Source organism: Bidens hawaiensis, unplaced genomic scaffold (assembly GCF_021521415.1).
Source record: "Bidens hawaiensis isolate Kalapana, Puna unplaced genomic scaffold, B.hawaiensis_p1.1 tig00020574_1, whole genome shotgun sequence".
Classification (NCBI taxonomy): Eukaryota; Viridiplantae; Streptophyta; class Magnoliopsida; order Asterales; family Asteraceae; genus Bidens; species Bidens hawaiensis.
Window position 1 is genome coordinate 204,030 of NW_027493150.1, and position 20,880 is coordinate 224,909.

A 20,880-nucleotide genomic window follows, 5' to 3' on the forward strand; every position below is an offset into this window, starting at 1 on the left:
ACATTACACATTATTTTCAAGTATACCAGACATTATCTTCTAAACGGATTATTTATAAAAGTGGTCATATGTTACCATATAAAGAAAAAATATTAAAAATATTTATGACGTGTCTATCTTGTAATTTGTTTGCAGGTCAAATTCATTAAACCTACCTTTTTTAAGAAAACGGCTTGAAACCATTTAAGTAAAAGTTTTGAAATAATTATGTATGTTAGTTACAATAGAATTTATTTAAGGCATTGACCAAAACAAGGACCGTAAGTCAGACTCGCCTAATATGGCGTCTAGATGCTAATCGCCTCCTCAACCCGCATGTGTCTGTATGTACTATATTCACATAATAACATAATAATACATCAGTTGTTTTGTTATTAGCAATGAAGCACTTCCATCGAGTAATGGATGCAAATGCACAACATCAACAAAACCCGATCCATCATTCGCAGTCTTCGGGTTATTCGTTCTTCATGCCGCCACACCAGCCAGTTCCAGGTTTGTGATCACTCATCGTCTTGTGTTTCATATATGTATCGAATTCGGAGAATATACACAAACAAATCTTCTGATGATATATTATGTATATGATATGAAATGCTGAATATTATTTCTATTAGTTTCAGCAGGATTCATTCCGAACAATAATTTCGGTATAGGCCGCGTAGGCCGAGATATGAATCGAGGACGATTTCAAATGCAAGAGTCGAATATTCGGAGGGAACTGGAGAAGCAACAGATTAGAGAGGAGATAATTGCCGAGGAGATGGCCAGAAGGCGTGTTTTGGAGGCTGAGGTGCGGAATGAGTTGATGATGGAGCGCGAGATGGCGATGAGGCGTGCAGCGTGTATACCTGCGAGCCACAACAATATGCCCGAGGCGAAGTTTTTGAATGGGAAACCGATTGGACTAGAGGAGAAGCTTGTGATGTTAATTGATGACAAGTATGGGCGTGGTGGTCGGCTCAGTGAAGTTAGGGGGTTTTCGGATTCTCCATTGCAAGTGTTGGACGATTCACCGAAGATTACCACGCCTGCCCCGGAGGACAACAAAAAGGAGGTTATGGTCTATGTAAGTATCATATTATCAGCTGTATTTCATTATTTGTTTCACATATGAAGTCTGCAATTTGCATTACTCGTATCTGTTTTATCAATTGACTAACTGTATATCCAAAATATATCTTGATCTGATGCGCACAATATGTCTTGTATGGTGATCGCGTTAACTCACTGATCGCATTCTTATTATAGGGTAAGCCCGACTGCGTTACTCTATCTGGAACAAAGAGGAAATCAACACCACCAGTTTCTGAGGTTGTTGTCTATGTAAGTATTTGTATTTTGTGTACATTTGTGTATCATCAGTTGCAGTTCATTATTTGTCTCACATACTAGCTCTGCAAATTGCACTACTCAAAAGGGAAAATAAAACAAAATTAGACATTTTGACCTCTACTTTTATCAAAATAGACATTGACTTTTAACCCGTTCGAAAATAAACATATCACAAAAGCAACCAATAAAAAATTCACCACATAACAAGCACAAAAATTTTTTAAATGTACAATGTGTCTGCAAAACAAACCAATCAAATCAGTACACGTGTAAACAGCCAGGTTAGAAAGCATCAGCTAAGATTCAGTGCTTGCTTTACACGTATTATGCTATTATTGGTTTGTTTATATGGACCCATCGTATTTTTTAAAGATTTTTTGGTGGTTAAATTTCAGTCTTCTTAGCCGTTCGTGCTTATTTGACGTTGTGTGATTGGTTGGTTCTGGATATACCTAGTTTATGAACGCTAAAAGTCACTGCTTATTTTTCTAGAATTTTTGGTCAAAATGGCTATTTTATTGTGATTATCCCTTACTCAAATCCGTTTCAGATTTTCTGCCATTTTTGTAGAAAGATAGTATCATGATTTGCTTTGAGTCAGATACATACATATCACAGTTTAACTTGTATTTTCTTATGATAATGACTCACTTATGCATTGCTTTTATATCCTAGATTATTATGTTACTTGTCAATCTGTCTGACTTTTAAATGTTATTGGTAGAGCATGATTCTGTTTTATCAGTTGAGTAGTTGACTAACCATATTTTCATTATACAGTTGAATTTTATCGATTAACTAACTGTATATTCATAATATAGCCTGATGAATGTTACCATTATGTGAATAACTTGTCTTGTATTTTGGTCATGGTAATACATTGATCGCGTTTTTATTATAGAGTAAGCCAAATGGCAAGACTCTATCCAGAACCAAGAGGAAGTCAACACCACCAGTTTCCGAAGGTTCAATCCAGTCTGGTTCAGACAGGTCAAACAAGAGAGTCAAAGAGGAATGGACTTGTGCAGTATGTCAGATTAGCACCACAAGTGAACAAGGGTTAACCCAACACGTTCAAGGAAAAAAGCACCAGACTAAAGAAGCAGCTTTAATGGCTCAAAGAACTGGTGCCAACTTTGGTCTGGGGGTTACACCTAATAAACCGATCATCAAACAACCGCAGCTTGCTTTAACAACCGTCACTGTGAGGTCCAACGAAACAAACAAACCATCAAACTCATCTGACACAAATGATGTGACCAAGAAAGATATGCAACTTGCTTTAACAGTCTTTAAACCGACCTCATCTGAACCAAACAAACCATCAAGCTCATCTAGCCCGAATGATATAAAGAGTGGTAAAAACAAGAAAGATAAGTTAAAGTTTTGGTGTGAAATGTGTCAAGTAGGAGCGTTCTCCGAGGCGGTGATGAATGATCACAAGGAAGGTAAGAAGCATGCGGCTCGCCTCGTTAACTTTCTATCGGAAGCATAAAGTTGACTTGGAAGCTTCTGCAACTGAAAGACACCAAGGACAAAACTGAAACCAAATCAAACAAGGCAGTGGAAGATGTTGCTGAAGAAAACAATGAAACTAACTAAACTGGTTTTGGCTTCTGTTAAATGTTTTTATTGTATAATTTGGAATCAAGATATTCAGCCAAAAGCCTTCAAATTTTTTGATCATATGATGAAGGATACCTGGTGAACATTTATTTTTATTATTTGATATCCAAAGATGTTTGTTAATGTTATGACAATTGGAAAGAGAGCTAATTAATTTGTGATTTTGTTGATACCTAAAGTATGTTGTTTGTCTTGCTGTTTTAGTGACCATTGAAGTTGATAGAAATGAAAGTTTCATATTTAGAAAAAATTAGGAATAAAGTGAATTTTTTACGAACAAAGATAAGAGTGAGTTCACTTTTTATATAAATTTAGGGACTTGGATATATTTTAATTTAACAAACTTAACTTTTTTGTTGCTGATATAGTTATTGGATTGTTCTTTTTACATGCTATTATGAATATTAGGCATACCTTGTTTCACTATTTAAAGATAAAAAAAACTTTTTGATGTCTGAGAAATACTAAGGCACTAAGCTCATGAATAACTTACTAGATCATCTGCAGTAGGGGTTTTGTTGAGCCCAATTGAGGTCGAGGAGAGAGAAGTAGCGCACTTCGTGAACACATCACAGTCTATGAGAGAGGAAATCATGACTGTTAGGGGAATGAGAAAGAAAGATGTTGTGGTTTGAGATTACATCAACAAACTAATAGATAAAAAACAAGTACAAAGTTTTCTTGGGATATTAGATTATGTTTCAGATTTTATTAAAAATCTTGCAGAATTAAAAAGAACTTATAAAAGAAAGAAAAAATATTTAGTTTTGATGAAACCCTAGAAGCCCAAGTAAAAAATATAAAAGAGTATTGTAAAAATTTACCAAAATTACGATTATCATAAGAAAACGATGATTTAATTTTAGAAACTGATACTTCATAATATTTTCTTTTTACGCTTGTACCTTTGAAATTAATAAGTTTTTTTAAACATGATATAGCCCATTACAATTTTGGGAAAAAAATAAAAAACCACCGGTAGTTGGAGAATTCTTCTTTTTAAAGTAAAAATAACACTCAAAAGTATTATAATAAAGTAGAAAGGTTTTATTTCATTGTGGAAATGTTATATTGGGATGTAAGAGAAAGTACATAAGGAAATACAACACACTCTTATTTTTAACACATGAAACTATAGGCACTCGTTTAGACTTCTATCTTCTTTCTTTTATAAGCAATCCTTCTTTTGGATAGACTCTTACCTTTTTTGTCTTCTTTGCTGTTTTTATGTGTAGATTCCTCTTTGAAATTTGTTCTTGTCAGTCAGGATGTTAAACATTAAGCTTCTTAAAAGGGAGAGAGTTTGTTCTCGATACAATTTTTGTTGTTACATCCTTTTGTTGTTACTAGTGGTGTTAGATATGCTTAAAGGAACCAATTCCGGTTAGCCAATTAGGAACCGATTTGACAAGAACTGGAAATAGTTCCAACCAGTTAATATAGAATTGAACCGATCATTTTCAACTTGAGAATCGGTTTAAAAGCCGATTTTGACTTATATTAACCCAAACCAAGCATGACGTCTCCGAGAATTTATATACCTCGGCCGAGCCAAAACAAAAAGGCCCGTAGGCCTTGACGAATAACGAAATATATAAGCTAATTTTTATAAAGGACGGTTAATGTTATAACAATAAACATAGCAAAAATATAATAGTAATATAATACACTGGTTTTGAAACCCTAAAATTTAATACTTGTACAGTTTATTAATAATTTATGCGAATTAATATAGTTAGTTTAATAAAAACTTAAGTTTTTTAAATTGTTTAAACGATTATAGAAATGATATGTTGTTGACATAGAAGTTATCAAGTTAAGTGTGGAGTATAATTAAAACAAAATTAAATGTGGTTAGCATGTAACTAATAAATGTAATTATGAAATAAAGAGTAGAGAATATTTTTGTCATTCCTTAAAACTTGATTTTACCTTGGTTTCTTTTTTGGATTAGTATGTTTAGGAAAAAAAAAACTTATGGATACTAGTCTAGGTGTACAGATGCGTTAATGATGGAAAATAGGTACTTCGCCATCTCATATGGTGGAATATGAAACTTCATCACGTTTTAATGTTTTCAAACTAGTAATGTTAGTAAAAAAATCTATATATGAATCAACATCATCTATTAATTTATAAAGACACAATAATTACACGTCAACCGGTTTCAAATGCCATTCATTTTAGTATGGATTCATATGTAAATACTGATTATACATCTATTTTGTTATTTCTTTGTAAAACAAGTAAATGGGTTAGTTAATTAAATTGTAAAACTTGAAGCTTAATAGTTTTTTTTTGTTTAATTAATACTGAAATAAGTCAGGGGCAGTTTTGCCATATCCCAAAACTTGATTTAAAACAATTTCTAACTTCACGTGTCTTTGTCTTCTCCGACTCTCTGGTCCTCAGGCGGCATGCGAACCTCTTTTTCCGGCGAGTTTTAGATACTAAAACTAATGACCCAATCGATCAATTAACGGTGTCGTTTGACTCAGAATCATTTACCATATATATACACACACACACACATAAAAAGGTTTGGACCCCCAAAAATTACGTGCCTCGGCCGAAGGTGCGGCTCGCACACCCTTGGGGCCGCCCCTGAATTTTACCAAGACAGGTTTGAATAACCCATTTGTTGGCCTCTAACTGGAGTATTTATTTCTCTTATTGATGCTATTGTTTTTGTAGTTGGGCTTTTACTTTCGTTGTTTTCATCATAAAATATTTGTTTTGGCTATGGTGGTCGTTACACTCCATGTCAAATTTGAATACACGGCCCCTTCCACCTCGGGTAGGAAAACTGAATTCACAAACCCGAGAAAAAAAAACATTGGTGAGTTTAATTTAGGTACTTTGGGGTCTAGTTCTGAGTACTTATGATTACAAATGAGAGATACTTTGGGTTCAAGTTAGAGTGGCCCCCTCTCTCTACCATTAAGAACAACTAATCTAATTTACTCCTAAATCTACATTCCATCACACTTTTCTAAGCGTAATGGACACCACTATTATATATTTGAAGAAACACTAAGTGAACCCCGGGCAGATTACGGATAACCTGGGGGTTAGATAGACGTTTCCCACGAGGGGTTAGATCCGGCAAAGATGGTTCTTCTGATAACCTGCAAAACAGACACCATGAGCTTGTCACTGAGAAGGGGGGGGTTCCTCCTTGTGACCACCCTCCGGTGTGAGAATCAGACTAGATTGTTCTTCAAATATAAATGTATATTAAGAGATTGCTAGAGCAGATATCAGGTATAATATGATAAGATATGATGAGATCAGATGATCATACCATTTAGGGTATTTATAGCCGAAGGTAGGTTTCCAAGGAGGTGTGGCCGGCTGAATAGTATTCCTGTTCCACCAACTGTGGCCTACGCACGTGCCCTGCTGGTAGTTGGTGGGTAGGCAGCGGCTGACAGTGACCAGGCCTGCTGTGTACTATTCCTTTTCCACCAACTGCCGGCTATGCACGTGGTATGACAGGAGTTGGTGAGTAGGCAGCGGCTAATAGTGACATACAGTACAGGAGCATCCTGCTCGCCATACTGTTGTCAATAAGATGTCGTATCTTTAGTCAGATCTTTTGCCCATACCTCGTCAGGTACAGTACAGAAGATCTTCCCGTATCGTACGGACTGGCTTAGTTGGGCGGAAGTATTCCCCCTCCCGCCCTTGTGCGGGATTGTTCCCGGCTTTGCTCATTCCTTCAGGTGACACTGAATAAGAGCTAAGTGCCTTGTGCGTGTAGCCTTGCTGCGGGGGTGGCCTTCCCTGATGGCTTGTATCCGCAACTGCGGGAACAGGCAGAGTCCTTCACCATTGGGAGGCATTTCCTGCGGGAACAGCTTGCGTACTGCGCGTAAGGACGTCACGTCTCTGAGCATGGTGGGTCCTGCGGATCCAGTTGGTTTCTGCGCAGACGTCCCTCTTCAAGGTGAGTCTTGCGGGTCCAACTGGGCTCTGCTGGGACCTACCTCTTCAAGTCCCCCCAGTCCAATGTTCTTCTCATGAATGTTTAATAAAGTGAGGTGAACTTTTGGACTTAAGCAAAGGGTTTTGAAAAGGGTTTTTTAAAGTTTTCCATGGGGATTCTTCCCGCGGAAGTCCTTGTCACTTGCAGAAATTCCCGACTTTCCTGCTTGATCTTTGGGTATGATGCGGGTAGGTCTGTAACCTCCTCGCAAGTCAGGAGCGTTGAGTCCCACTTGTGTGGATTCTCCACGGGGTTTTGATAGTTTTGAACATAGTGATCAATTATGTTAAAACCACCAATTCCATCCTGGAGCTTCAAAAAATGTAGTTCTCGACGTTCCCGCTATGCGGGGATGTTATTTCTGTTTCCCCAAGTATTGCCCAGAAGATCCTTCTTGGTTTCAATTCCCTGCGGAGCGCTAGGTATGTGAAGGGTTTTGCCTTAACACTGTACCCGCGCTCGTCTTACGGTTACTTTACTTCCAAGGTATTCCTGGCGTCAATTCCCTGCGGGTGCTAGGTATGTGATGGGTTTTCCCTTAACACTGTACCCGCACCCGTCTCATGGTTACTTGGTTGCCAAGGTATTCCTGGCGTCAATTCCCTGCAAGTGCTAGGTATGTGAAGGGTTTTGCCTTAACACTGTACCCGCACCCGTCTTATAGTTACTTGGTTGCCAAGGTATTCTTGGCTTCAATTCCCTGCAGGTGCTAAGTATGTGAAGGGTTTTGCCTTAACACTGTACCCGCACCCGTCTTATGGTTACTTGGTTGCCAAGGTAAGGGGTATTTTCCCGCTTACTTTTGAATCTTTTTGAATTTTGAAATTCGAAGAGTTGGTGAAAGGATAAGAACAGTCCAAACCTCTGAAACGTCGTGCGACGGTTTCTTCTGACTGTGTCAGAACGTGCAGGAAGTTATGGTGACGTGACAGTACATGGTCATTCCAGACGCTTTTTCAGGCGCGTGGGCGCGATTTTTCGGGCGCGTGGCCGCGAAATTAATGGTACGCGTCCTTTCAACAGCTGTTGCCAACTTGCTTTTTGCCACGTATCATAGTTTCATTGCACCTTCGATTTCTCTCTCTTCCGCATTAAATTCATCGCATTAATTGCGATTAGTATATAAAGGGGGAGAGGGTTCTTTGTAATCCACACTTTTCACTTTTCTCTTCATCTTCTAAACGATTTCCGGCGAATACTCACCTTTTCAGGCAAGCATTCTCTTGAAATCGTTTTCTTCTTTCATCTTGTAAGATGTCTTCTCATGATCTCGAATCTACAGCCGATGACAAGAGTACTGCTGGCGAGTGCCAGTGTGCTCTGCCCGTTGATCTGTATCAGTACGTCGTCAGGAAGTTCATGCTCGAGTCTCTCGAGCCTGAGTTTCCTGAACCCCATCAGACGGTGTACGATGCCCCAAGAGGCAAAATCGGGGTTTATGCTGCATTCTTTGTCTATGGGAATCTTAGGTTCCCATTGACAAAGTTTGTTTACCGTGTCCTTGAGAGGCATGGTGTGCACCTGACCGAGGTGCATCCGATGGCGATTGCCAAGATTCGCCACTTCGAGTGGGTGTGCCGGATACTGGGCATTGAGCCCTTCGTCGACCGCCTGATGACCTTCTACTCCTGGAGGTGCATCCAGGGGTGGTACACGTTGATAACCCGGATTAAGGGTTTGAAGATTTGAGCAACCGAGCGCAGTCTTCGCTCGTGGAAGCGGGAGTTCTTCTACATCTCCGCTCGCGCCATCCCCCTTGCCATGAAATTCAAGAATGGGCAAGCACTTCCCAGCCTTCACGCCTCCAACTACCACGAGGCGGAATGGTTTGCGAAGATATCCCGAGTCCAATCTCCGGTTTACCGGTTTGCGGAGTCCGGGATGGTGATGCTGGGGATGAGCCGGGTGTGGAAGGATGCGGATGCGCATAAAATCCCAATCGTCCTTGAATACGGTTCGAACTCTGTTCCTTACGGTATGCTCTGTTTCTTTTTGTTAATTTAGAATTTCTTCTAACTTCTTTCCTGTTTATTTCAGAGGGGAACGACTTGCAGTCGCTCATGTACCCGCGGGAGGCTGATGGTCCCGCTCGGATGGGTACTCGCGCTCTAGACGAGAACGAGTTGCCCATCCTAGAACAAACGGCGGATCGGTTCGTGGAGGTATATCCGCTAGGCCACGAGATCCTTAGCGCCAGGCGGCCAGGTAAGGCGCTATTCAACCCTCGACCCCTCAATGTTGAAACCTCTGCTGGAATTCTTCTAATCGTATGTTCTGATGAGGAATCCGCAGATGGTCCTCCGTTGGTGCGGAAGAAGAAGGCTGCCGGCGGGAAGGGGAAAGAGAAGGTGGCCTCCACTGCCGATCCAGTGCCTCGGTCTGACTCAGAGGCCGAGAGCGAAGAGGTGGCGGGGAATCCCGGTGGTGATAAGACCGCCGCTCCGGAGGCTGCGACGATTGTCACCTCCGGAGAGCCAAGGATGACAACGGTGACCGGCGTGAAGAGGCCGGCTCCATCGGGTTCATCCCCGCCCGTCCGTACTTTCAGGCTCAAGAAAACCCGTAAGTACAAACTTCCTTTATCTTTAACTTCATAGTTTTCCATCATTAATGCTTATCTTCTTTGTGCAGGCGTGGATGTTGACGCATTCCAAGGTGGAGCGCAGAGTATCCCTCCGCCCATGACGGTAGGCTTGGTCAGCCTACCTGAGGCGACGACCCAGGCGCTTGCGCCTGCTTCCGCTGGTTCAGTTGCTCACTCCTTTGAGCCGACTGTTCCAGCTGTGATGACGTCACCGCCGGCTGTGAGTGCTGTTTTTACCGCATCTTTCACCGAGCCGGCGGTTACTTTTGCTGCCGATTCCGCGGCGGCGACCGCGGCGGCTTCTACCATGCCTCCGTCATCGGCAACGACGGCCGATCCTTCAGGTATGCATGGGGCTTCTCGCCAATCTCTGCCTCCTTCCCATCTGCCTGACCTTTTGGATGGATTTCCCTTGGGTTCAGGTGATGGGTTTGGCGGCTATCGGCCTGTTATTGACCCTACAGGTGCGTAGGGTTCTTTTGGCCCATTTTATATATTTTTTTATCATCTTTTCCTAACTGCTTTATGTTTTTTGCAGTGTCGGATTCCAATGAAGTGTATGTTCCACGATGGAACATTCGCCGAGGAACAACCCTTCGCACCCCTGTGGAGTGCGTGGAGTGGGCTCGTCACGCTGCTCCCAGTGGTGCGTTGGGGGAAGCCATGGCTAGCTACCAGGAGGGTAGGCTAACCAATGAGCTTCGGGTTCTCCTGGCCCGGATGCAGCCGCGTGTCGAGCTGCTTTGTCGTGAAAACGACAAGTTAAAAGCAGCTCGTCTTCAAGAAGTAGCTCGGGTGCGGGCTGTCCGGGAGGAGAACGTAAAGCTTACCGCAGCTGCTGCGGAAAAGGAGAAGGCCTTCAAGGCCCTCGAGGTTGAAGTTCAGGCCCGGCTCGAGGCCCGTTCCAAGGCTGCCCAAGCTGTTAATGAACAGCTTCGGCTGGCTAAGGAAACTGCAAGGAACGCAACCGAGAGGGCCACCAAGGCTAAAGCTGTTGCTGAGCCTCTACGCGTGGAGAATGAAGAGCTTAAAGCCAAATTAGAGGCTCTCCAGCAGGCTCATGATGCCTTTGCGATGGAATACGCCAAAAAGCTCCAGGAGATCTTGGACCAGAGGGGGGTGCTTGACCATACTGAGCGGAAGCTAAAGGGCGTCGAAGAGGCTGCGGCTAAAGAAGTGTTGCTTGCCAACCTCAACAAGAGTGAAGCCGAACGCGCCCGTAACGAAGCTCAAGCTGCCCTCCAAGAAGCTCTGGTTGCCAAGGAATGGCTTCTTCGAGAAGCGTTGTCTCAGGTATGCTTTTCATGTCTTTACGCTTTTCTTTGTAAATAGAAAAGGTTTTGACACTTGTATATTTTCTTGTAGGTTGTGCATCGGGTCTTTGCTGATACGTCTTATGATGATGCTATGAGCGCAGCCCTCAACGCTTCTCACGAGGATGGGGAAAAGGCCGGCTTCCTGCTTGGTCTAGGGTTCGTTGAGAAAGGCATCCCGCCTTCCAACTTCCCTTTGTATAATGTTGATACTGAAGCTGTTTACGACCAAGCAGTGAATCAGTATGCCGCCTTCCCGCATCCGGTGGTGGAGAAGGTGAACCAAGTTGCTGCTGCTGATGATGGGCTAGCTATCCTTAAAGCTTTCCTTGGATCGCCACGTTCTACTGATGGTGCGGGTCCAAGTGGAAGTGGCCCTGAAGCCTGATCCTGAAGATCCCTTCCCACTGCTAGGATAGATTTAGCTTGTATAGATTTATTTTCTTGTAGGCGGGTAGTTACCCGTCCGTTCTTGTAATGAATATTATGAAATATAAATCTTTGTGCGGGTAAGACCGCTACTTTCATTGGATTCCTTGCTTTGTAAAAGTTATATGACTTGCATACTTTAGTTTAAATTAGCAATTTTCCAAGTGTTTAGAATAAGTTAACCTTTGAACGTGGTAGATAATAGGTTGAAGTTTTGATTCCTCTTTCGTGATTGTACGGGTAGGACCGTCACTTGCACTTAGTAGGATGGCTAAACTTTACCTACATCTGACCTGCGTGGAGGTTTTCCTCATCTTTTTTGAAATTTCTAAGTGTTTAGGATAAGTTAACCTTTGAACGTGGTAGATAATAGGTTGAAGTTTTGCTTCCTCTTTCGTGATTGTGCGGGTAGGACCGTCACTTGCACTTAGTAGGATGGCTAAACTTTACCTATGTCTGACCTGCGTGTAGGTTTTCCTCATCCTTTTGTTAGAAATTCTGTTTTGAATTAACCGTTCGACGCGCGGTTGTCAATAGGTTAGTGTTCGGTTTCCTCTCATGATTCATGCGGATAGACCGGCACTTTCATTTAGTAGGATGACTGAACTTTTCCCCTTCAACTGACCTGCGTGAAGGTTTGCCGTTTTTTCGGTTTATGCGGGTTTTGCCGCCTTCCCCACGCAACGACTTTTCACGTAACTATGCGGTGAAAACCGGCATATCCGTGTTGAATAAATTAACCGTTCGACGCGTGGTTGTTAATAGGTTAGTGTTCAATTTCCTCTATCATGATTCATGCGGATAGACCGGCACTTTCATTTAGTAGGATGACTGAACTTTTCCCCTTCAACTGACCTGCGTGAAGGTTTGCCGTTTTTTGGGTTTATGCGGGTTTTGCCGCCTTCCCCATGCAACGACTTTCACTTATGTATGCGGTGAAAACCGGCATCAGTGTTGATAGTTCATAAAGTATAAATGTAAAATCATCAGCGTCGATGTTCTAAGGAGAATCATTTCCATTAGAAGTGGCTCTGGGCCTTTTCTTTACAAATTTGGAATTGATCTACATGCAAACTGTGTAATTGAGCTCCCTTCCATGTTGTTGGGATGGGAGTGCCATCGAGCCGATATGCACCTGGTTCGGGATCTCGTTCTTTACGCAGCATGTAGTCTCCACATTGAAGCTGTAATTTTATTCGTGTTCCCCAGCTGGGGTTTTACACGCATCAGCCTGCTCAACGTTCATTGCGCCACGAGGTGCGCGAGCGTCCCATCTCTGACAAATGCTTCGACCATGTCCTTTACGTCTATGCATTCTTCAGTGTTGTGGCCTTTTGTCCTGTGAAAGTCACAGTATTTGCTCCGATCAGCATTGGGACGATGTCGGATTATTGGAGCTTTTGGCCATGGGAGCTCCTCAGTGGCGAATATCTCAGTGACGCTTTTGGTGAGTGGCGTCCATCTGGAGTTCTGGTTCGACCGTACGTTATCCCTTCCGCCTAACCGATGTTGCAAGCCGGATGAGGTGTCAAAGTTTACCCTTGACTGCCAAATGCCTAGCTTCCGCTTTTTGTTTAATCGGGCGGTAAGGACGTTGTCTTCTCTTGTTTTCTGGGTGTAGAGGTTTGTGCTCTGTGGGAGATCTCTACCCAGTTGCTTCTCCGTTTCCGCAAAGCGTTTTGCTGCTGTCATGATGGCATCCCATGTGGATGGCATGCCATCTTTACCCGTTAAGGTGCGGATGAGCTCTGGGTCGTTCGCGCCCTGGATGAAAGCAGCGCGAACAAGATCTTCGCTGATATTACCCAGACTTAGCTTCTTTGAGTTGAAGCGAGTGATGAAGTCTAGCAAAGATTCATCTTCATCTCGAATGCATTTGAGGATTGTCCATTGCTCCTCGGTATACTTTCGTTGTTGGCTGAAGTGTTGGCTAAACTTCTGCTGGAAGTCTGCCCAGTCGTAGATGTGGTTGACCGGTAGACGATCGAACCACGCTCTAGCTGGCCCAACAAGCGTCATTTGGAACATGTAACACCACGTAGGTTCCGTCCAATTGCTGACGGTTGCCCCCGCTATGAATCTGTTCAAATGATCATCTGGGTCAGATATACCATCATAAGTGCCGATGTTGGACATCTGTTTGACACTTTTTGGGGCGATTGCTTCCGCAATGTCCCTTGCAAATTTGGACGTTCCCGCATTTGCAACAGTTGGTCTAAATGTTTTGGAGAAGTCACGTGGGCTTCCACCTGTGTTTTTTGGTTTGAAGGCTTCTCCAAAACGCCTTCTCGGTTGGGAGTCCGTTTCCTTACGCTTCCCTTTTGCCCTATGGCGAGGGTTCGCGTCGGTGTCGGATTCCTCCGAGTCATCGTCCAAGTATTCTTCGAATTCGTCAGCCTGTTGGACGGAACGCAAGCGTTCGTCCAACTCAGCTTGGAATTCCCTCTGACGTGCCTCCGCCCATGCCTTAACTTCATCGAGTGTTTGGCGGGGGAGTCTTCGTTTCTCTAACTGGTTATCGGTGAATCCCAGTGAGCGATTATTTACTGCACTTGCCCCAGCTTGGGTAACTGGGGTAGTGTTCGTAAAATTTACTTCACTTGCCCCGGCTTGGGTAACCGGGGTAGTGTTTGTAAAAACTGTGTAGCCGGTATTCCCCCCAGTAGCTGGGGTTGTGGTTACCGGAATTTCTTTAACCATCTTTCCAGAAGTTTGAAAAAACTGAAAAGAAATGAAGTTCTAGCTTTTATGCACGGATGGCGCCAATGAAGAAACACTAAGTGAACCTCGGGCAGATTACGGATAACCTGGGGGTTAGATAGATGTTTCCCATGATGGGTTAGATCCGGCAAAGATGGTTCTTCTGATAACCTGCAAAACAGACACCATGAGCTTGTCACTGAGAAGGGGGGGGGGTTCCTCCTTGTGACCACCCTCCGGTGTGAGAATCAGACTAGATTGCTCTTCAAATATAAATGTATATTAAGAGATTGCTAGAGCAGATATCAGGTATAATATGATGATAATATGATAAGATATGATGAGATCAGATGATCATACCATTTAGGGTATTTATAGCCGAAGGTAGGTTTCCAAGGAGGTGTGGCCGGCTGAATAGTATTCCTGTTCCACCAACTGTGGCCTACGCACGTGCCCAGCTGGTAGTTGGTGGGTAGGCAGCGGCTGACAGTGACCAGGCCTGCTGTGTACTATTCCTTTTCCACCAACTGCCGGCTATGCACGTGGTATGACAGGAGTTGGTGAGTAGGCAGCGGCTAATAGTGACATACAGTACAGGAGCATCCTGCTCGCCATACTGTTGTCAATAAGCTGTCGTATCTTTAGTCAGATCTTTTGCCCATACCTCGTCAGGTACAGTACAGAAGATCTTCCCGTATCGTACGGACTGGCTTAGTTGGGCGGAAGTATTCCCCCTCCCGCCCTTGTGCGGGATTGTTCCCGGCTTTGCTCATTCCTTCAGGTGACACTGAATGAGAGCTAAGTGCCTTGTGCGTGTAGCCTTGCTGCGGGGGTGGCCTTCCCTGATGGCTTGTATCCGCAACTGCGGGAACAGGCAGAGTCCTTCACCATTGGGAGGCATTTCCTGCGGGAACAGCTTGCGTACTGCGCGTAAGGACGTCACGTCTCTGAGCATGGTGGGTCCTGCGGATCCAGTTGGTTTTCTGCGCAGACGTCCCTCTTCAAGGTGAGTCTTGCGGGTCCAACTGGGCTCTGCTGGGACCTACCTCTTCAATATTATATATTATATAATTATTGATTTTTCGGTGTCACAGAATTAATATATAAACATTACTTTGACATTAAATATAGATATTTCCATCCAACAAACAAACTTACTACCAAATTTGGTTCCTACTTTTATATCAGTTTTATTTTTGTTTTGTCAATTTTTTTTAAATTTCGGTACCGTAATTAACGTAACCGAAACCGACCAAATTCGCGTCGATTTACTGCCACAACCCCTGGACCGACAACATTCGGGTTTTAGTTTACTCAACAAATGTTTTTTTGTTTTTATTTTTTGTTTTAATTTTGGTCAAAAACCGTCTGAATTCGCGTCGACACCCTGGATTGACAACACTCAAGTTTTCCAATGTTCGGGTTTTACCGATTGAATAAACGACGTTTTAACAATTGTATTTTTTTTATGTTAATAGGCCACTTGCAACACCTCACTGGTCCGCTCTTTTTTTCTTTTTTTATTAAATTATATATTTTCTTTGTTTTTTTGTTATTATTTTATTACTTTAATTAGTAACTAGCTAAATTCGCATCGGTTTGCGACCACAATGCATTAGTTATATTATTTTTAGTTCGTCACAGTTTTTTTTATGTTCTTTGTTTTTTAGTTATTATTTTCTTATTTTTTAGTTCGTCACAGTTTTTTTTATTTTTTTTTATTCACAACGGGTTTTGATGATTAATTTATTTTTTTGTTTAGTGTTGCTGCCATAAACTAATACTAGCCAAATTCGTGTCGTGTACCACCACAACGCCCCGTTTTTTATCAGCCCGACGCAGAGCGTCGGTGTACTACCTAGTTACTATTATTTGTAGGGAATAAATCTAGGATTTATAAATCTATATAATATGTTTGTTAAAACCGTATAAAGTTCTATGAAAAAGCAATACATGCAGCTGTCATGATTCCTAACACACTGATTCATAATTATACGCTTCTCTCACGTTTTATACTTCAAATCATAAACATACTGATTCATAATCATAAACAGATTCAAGGTCAAACTTCAAACAGACATAATTATACGCTTCTCTCACGTTTTCTATTCTGTTGCCTGTAATGATGGGTTTCTTAATTTTCTTAAACCTGGGGATCAAAGAGATGATGATTTCGTGATATAAAACACTATACAAGTAAAAAACAACTATAACAGGCACGGACCGTCTAAATAACTATTCTGCATGCATACTGACATAAACCTTACAGGATGTTCATCAACTTGCATTGCCAAAACAGAAACAAGAAGATTCCAACCAAAACACAAGATGTTCATCACATTAAACACAGGACAAGAATCACAGATCACAAAGATGTTCACCACAGACAAACTGAAAACAAAGATGCAAACAGATTCAAGTTCAAACTTCAAACAGACATAGCTCCAGAAAACAAACCACAAGAAGACAGACTCAGAACAGCTCCATGCGCACACTCATTTAATCAGCGTCTTCACAATAGACTTCACATTCAGCTTTTTAAGATCTGTGTAAGACTGCCCACACCCAATAAACATCACAGGCGCTCCCGATATGTAAACCATCGAAAGTGCAGCTCCAACCTACATAAAATATAATTAAAAAAAAAAGGTTTAGACAAATATTAACAACCTTTTCACAGACAGAAAATGATGCTAATATTAGTTTACCTTATCATCTATGGTGTCAAACTTGGTCAACAAGATCCCATCGATCAACCTCGGGCTTGGTGAAGGTGAGAGGTCGGCTAATTTCTGTGACAACAGCAACGTAAATATTGTTAACCAAGTGTATGAAAACTTTATCTATAAAAACTACGATTATTATTTATTAAGACCTGATTGAACTTTGAGAGTTGATCAACCGCATCATTACCGACCAATGCTTCCCCAACAAAAAGTACCAGATCTGGACTGTTGACATATATAAGCTTGGATAGTGCACGCATTAATGGTTCATTGTCCTGTAAATACCATAATATCAGTGTAACACACATTTTATAAAAACGATCCAAGATAGAATATGAAGTTATGATTTATGAATAATACCTGCATACGACCCGCTGTGTCAACAAGAACAACATCTGATCCATCACGGGTAGCTTCCTGAATTGCTTCCTTAGCAACAATTGCAGGATCTTTTTCATATCCCTTTTCAAATATCGGGATCTAAAAGCATAATAAATTTCAGAACAAGTTAACTACAAGGTGTGATAACCAATATCAGGATAAAAAATGAACCATCGTATACCTGAAGCCTACGAGCATGAGTACGAAGCTGCTCGACCGCTCCTGAACGGAACGTGTCACATGCAGCCATCATGACCTTGATATCATGCTGTTGAAGCCAGTAAGCCACCTACACCATGGGATTCAGGCTTAGGTTATTTTTATAACACACGAGTTTATGCCAGATGGCGAAAACTGATTGGTTTTGATGTTTGTTTACCTTGGCAAGATTAGTCGACTTTCCAACCCCGTTAACTCCCACAAAAACCACAACATATGGTTTATGCTGTTCCTTAGCAACATGAACATCCCTCAGAATGTCAATGGAGCGCCTCGGGGTTAATATACGAACAAGAGCATCTTCCATTGCAGCCTGCATTAGTTAGTTCAACCAAGTACATATATTATTAATATGACAAACAAGATATAAAAATTTGTAATATAAACGGTTAGACAGTCATAAGAAATTGATCAGGTCATCCCACCTGCACTGTTGATGATATCCTAGTAAAAGAAGCAAGCTTTTTGCCCTCCAGACTAACTGCGACCGACTCACAAAGCTTCTCAGCAATTTCTTCGGCCTGAAGTCAACACCTTCACACTTAATCCAAGAAAACAAAAGAAAAAAAAAATATACAAAAGAGGTCTTGGTATTAAGAAGGCAGACACAACATACCACATTCTTAGTCATAAGCCTATCTTTAAGAGCCTTCAAAGCTGGTTCTAAATCTGCTTTCTCCAAGTTCGCCTTCCCAGCAATGCTAAACACGATTTAATATAAAAAAAATAAGCCAAAATAATTGATATTTTGTGCATAATTATACATTAGCTAGTTTTTATCCCCCATATTACGGGGGTTGTTTTATATTATTTGTTTTTAATATATTATTTTTTTTGAATTTTTATTTTTTTTATTATATGAAAGTTAATAATATACTTATGGTTTGATGATAAACTGTTTCACAAATAAATGAGATGTTATAATACGGTTTAAAAGTTATATGGGTTTGATGAGACTCAATTCCCGTTTATTTTTTTTACTATAAAATTGGTTTTTTAATTATAAATAATATATATCTTTTTTTAAATAAAAAGGATTGAGGAACAAATTTACCTTTGGAACATGGATGTAAACCACCCTTTCTTCTTCGAATCTACCTTCTTATTATCTGTCTCTGCGTCATCTTCATCTTCAGTTTCACTGTCACTGCTGACAATCTCATCTTTGTCCATCATGCTCTCCCCTTCAACAACTTGTGCAACCGCCATGTCAGCATCACCATTCTCACTCACTGGATCCGTGAAATCCAACTTAGTTTCACGGGGTTTGTCGTCCCACACTCGGTTCTTTTTTGTAGGTTTTTTCTTTGGTTCCTCTTTGGAAACCTTGTTAACAACAACATTACCTTTCTTTCCACCTTTAGACCTAAGCTTATGTAGCTTATTTACATCAAAAGCATCGGTATCAGCGGTGTTATTCCCGTTCTCCTTAAGGTTAACCCTACCCTTGTTAACTACCTCCCCATTGATATGCCCGTTTCCTAAAACACCCATTTTTACATTATTATCATCAGAACAATCTTTACCCGATTCACCACCACTTTTTTTTCCATTACCGCCTTCAAACCCTAACTTTTGCATTTGTTGCCCTTGTTTTTTCCCCAAGTTACTAACCGGTTTAGCCATCACCTGCTTTGATTTCTTCATCTCTTCAGCCCGAGCATCGGCTTCTTTTCTCAACTGCCTAAACGTTTCATCAAAATCATCATACGTCATCCGCTTAGGATCATAAACAACAGAAAACTCCCGTTTCACCATTGCAAGCAGGTCATCCACATACAAAAGATGCAGAATCTTTTGATACACCGCAACAAAAACGAGACCAAGTTCGTTGTGGAACGTCCATTTGAGTGTGTATGACGCACCAGGTACATCATAGTTGTACGACGCTGCACCGGATCGTTCCTCCAATAAGAAAGAACGGATCAAGGTGTCGATTGGTGATCCTCTTAGCGCATTACCGAGCTCCTTACATGTCCAGAGGATTAAACCCCCTCTGGTGAAGATCAGTAACTGCTCTAACATTTCTTACCCTACTTATACCTGTACATCACAACAATCAAAACATTCCAAATAAATTAATCTGCAAATAAAATTACATATCAGCTGTAATCTAATCATGGTCATAAAAATCGCCAATTAATCGCTAGTCAATACCCGACCGACTAGTCACTGATTTATCGCTAGCCAGTACCTGACCGACTAGTGGCTGATTTATCGCTATTTGGTCAAAATTTGGTATATATGTGTATATTTAAAACATTACATATAAACTTCAATTCAACTAATCCCTATTAATCCTGATTAATCGCTAATCAATACCCCCACGGACTAGTTGCTGATTTATCACTTTGGTCAAAATTGAAAATATATGTGTGTATATTTAAAATATTACATATAAAATCCAATTCGTTAGCGCCTAGGAAGTTCTACAACACTGGATCTAATCAACAATTAGCTGATTCTGATCCTTCAATTGCATCTAATCACTTCAGAATTACACAAGTTCACAAATAAATATTAGAGTCGAAACATAAAAAACAATTTGACACACGACACTACGAAACCCTAAAACTATATAAACCTGGATTAAAAACCCAGAAAGTTAATTAATTTTACAAGTGAATTCTGAGCTTCTAAATCCCGATTTGCTCGTTACTAATCTAAGATCGGAAAAATATTATGAGATCGGCGACGGGATTCATATAATTTGTGAACTGAAGACAGGTTGATAATGAACAGAATTCTCGATTCAATAATCAATAATTAGTATTAGAAGTTGAGGATTGAGATCGAAGGAGAAACATACCTGTAAAGTGATTAATTGGAGATTAAAGAAGAAATTGAAATTGTATAATAAAAAGGAAAGAAAAATGAAGAATGAGAAAAAGGGGTGTTTGGTTTAGTATATATAGTGGATGCGCATTTAGGGGAAACTCGATTGTTTCTTTCAGGACTTGTTACATATTCGGTCAATTTCAGACGGCCGAAGAACATATAAACATGTCATTTTTAACGCTGTGTTCTCGGGTCTCATTTAATGAGGGGAGGGGAAGAAAAAGGACAGAAGAGAAAATAAATTAAATTAAAAGCGTGTTTCTGAGTTTAGTGAAAAAAAAAAAAGAAAATAAAGGAATTTAAATGTTTTATGTGTTCTCGAGTTGGGGGAAAGGAAAAGAAAGCTACAATCTTACTTTTATACCCTTTAGACAATCTTTGGTGCTGTATATATTGTATAAAGTTCGAAGCTTTGATCAAAATGTAGCTGTGGTCTGGTGGTTATTCTGATGTGGTGATTCGTTTGGTACCCGGGTTCGATCCTTTAATTAGGCAAAAAGGGTTTGTATCTATAAGAGGGCTCTTTTTGGTAGCCCCACCCAGGTTGTGTAAAGGTTCTTTCTTGTGTCTTTTTTACAATTACTCATACCAACAAAATTGCCATTACCAAACAGACAGATTTTTGAAAAGTTCAAACTTATCAAACACAATTTATTCAACTTCTTTGTAATACTTTATTTATTTTTATTAGTTTACCCTTTGGCACTACAGATGAGTCATAACTTAAATTTTTAACATATT

The 20,880-nt window shown here is 41.0% G+C and overlaps 2 protein-coding genes across 2 annotated transcripts; one reads left to right on the top strand and one right to left on the bottom strand.

The window, feature by feature from the left end:
• The first annotated feature begins 621 nt into the window (after positions 1–621).
• On the top strand, positions 622–3,115 carry LOC143561161 (uncharacterized). Its single transcript, XM_077049289.1, has 3 exons — positions 622–1,069; positions 1,252–1,326; positions 2,237–3,115. The coding sequence occupies exons 1-3, from the start codon at positions 674–676 to the stop codon at positions 2,828–2,830; spliced, it is 1,065 nt and encodes a 354-aa protein (XP_076905404.1). The 5' UTR covers positions 622–673; the 3' UTR covers positions 2,831–3,115.
• A 13,170-nt stretch (positions 3,116–16,285) lies between these two features.
• Positions 16,286–20,211, bottom strand: LOC143561164 (uncharacterized). The gene is made up of 10 exons (XM_077049291.1): positions 20,111–20,211; positions 18,356–19,344; positions 17,918–18,002; positions 17,727–17,822; positions 17,462–17,614; positions 17,264–17,371; positions 17,062–17,181; positions 16,851–16,976; positions 16,684–16,767; positions 16,286–16,596 (listed from the first exon to the last, which is right to left on the bottom strand). The coding sequence occupies exons 2-10, from the start codon at positions 19,324–19,326 to the stop codon at positions 16,471–16,473; spliced, it is 1,869 nt and encodes a 622-aa protein (XP_076905406.1). The 5' UTR covers positions 19,327–19,344; positions 20,111–20,211; the 3' UTR covers positions 16,286–16,470.
• Between the last annotated feature and the right edge of the window lie 669 nt (positions 20,212–20,880).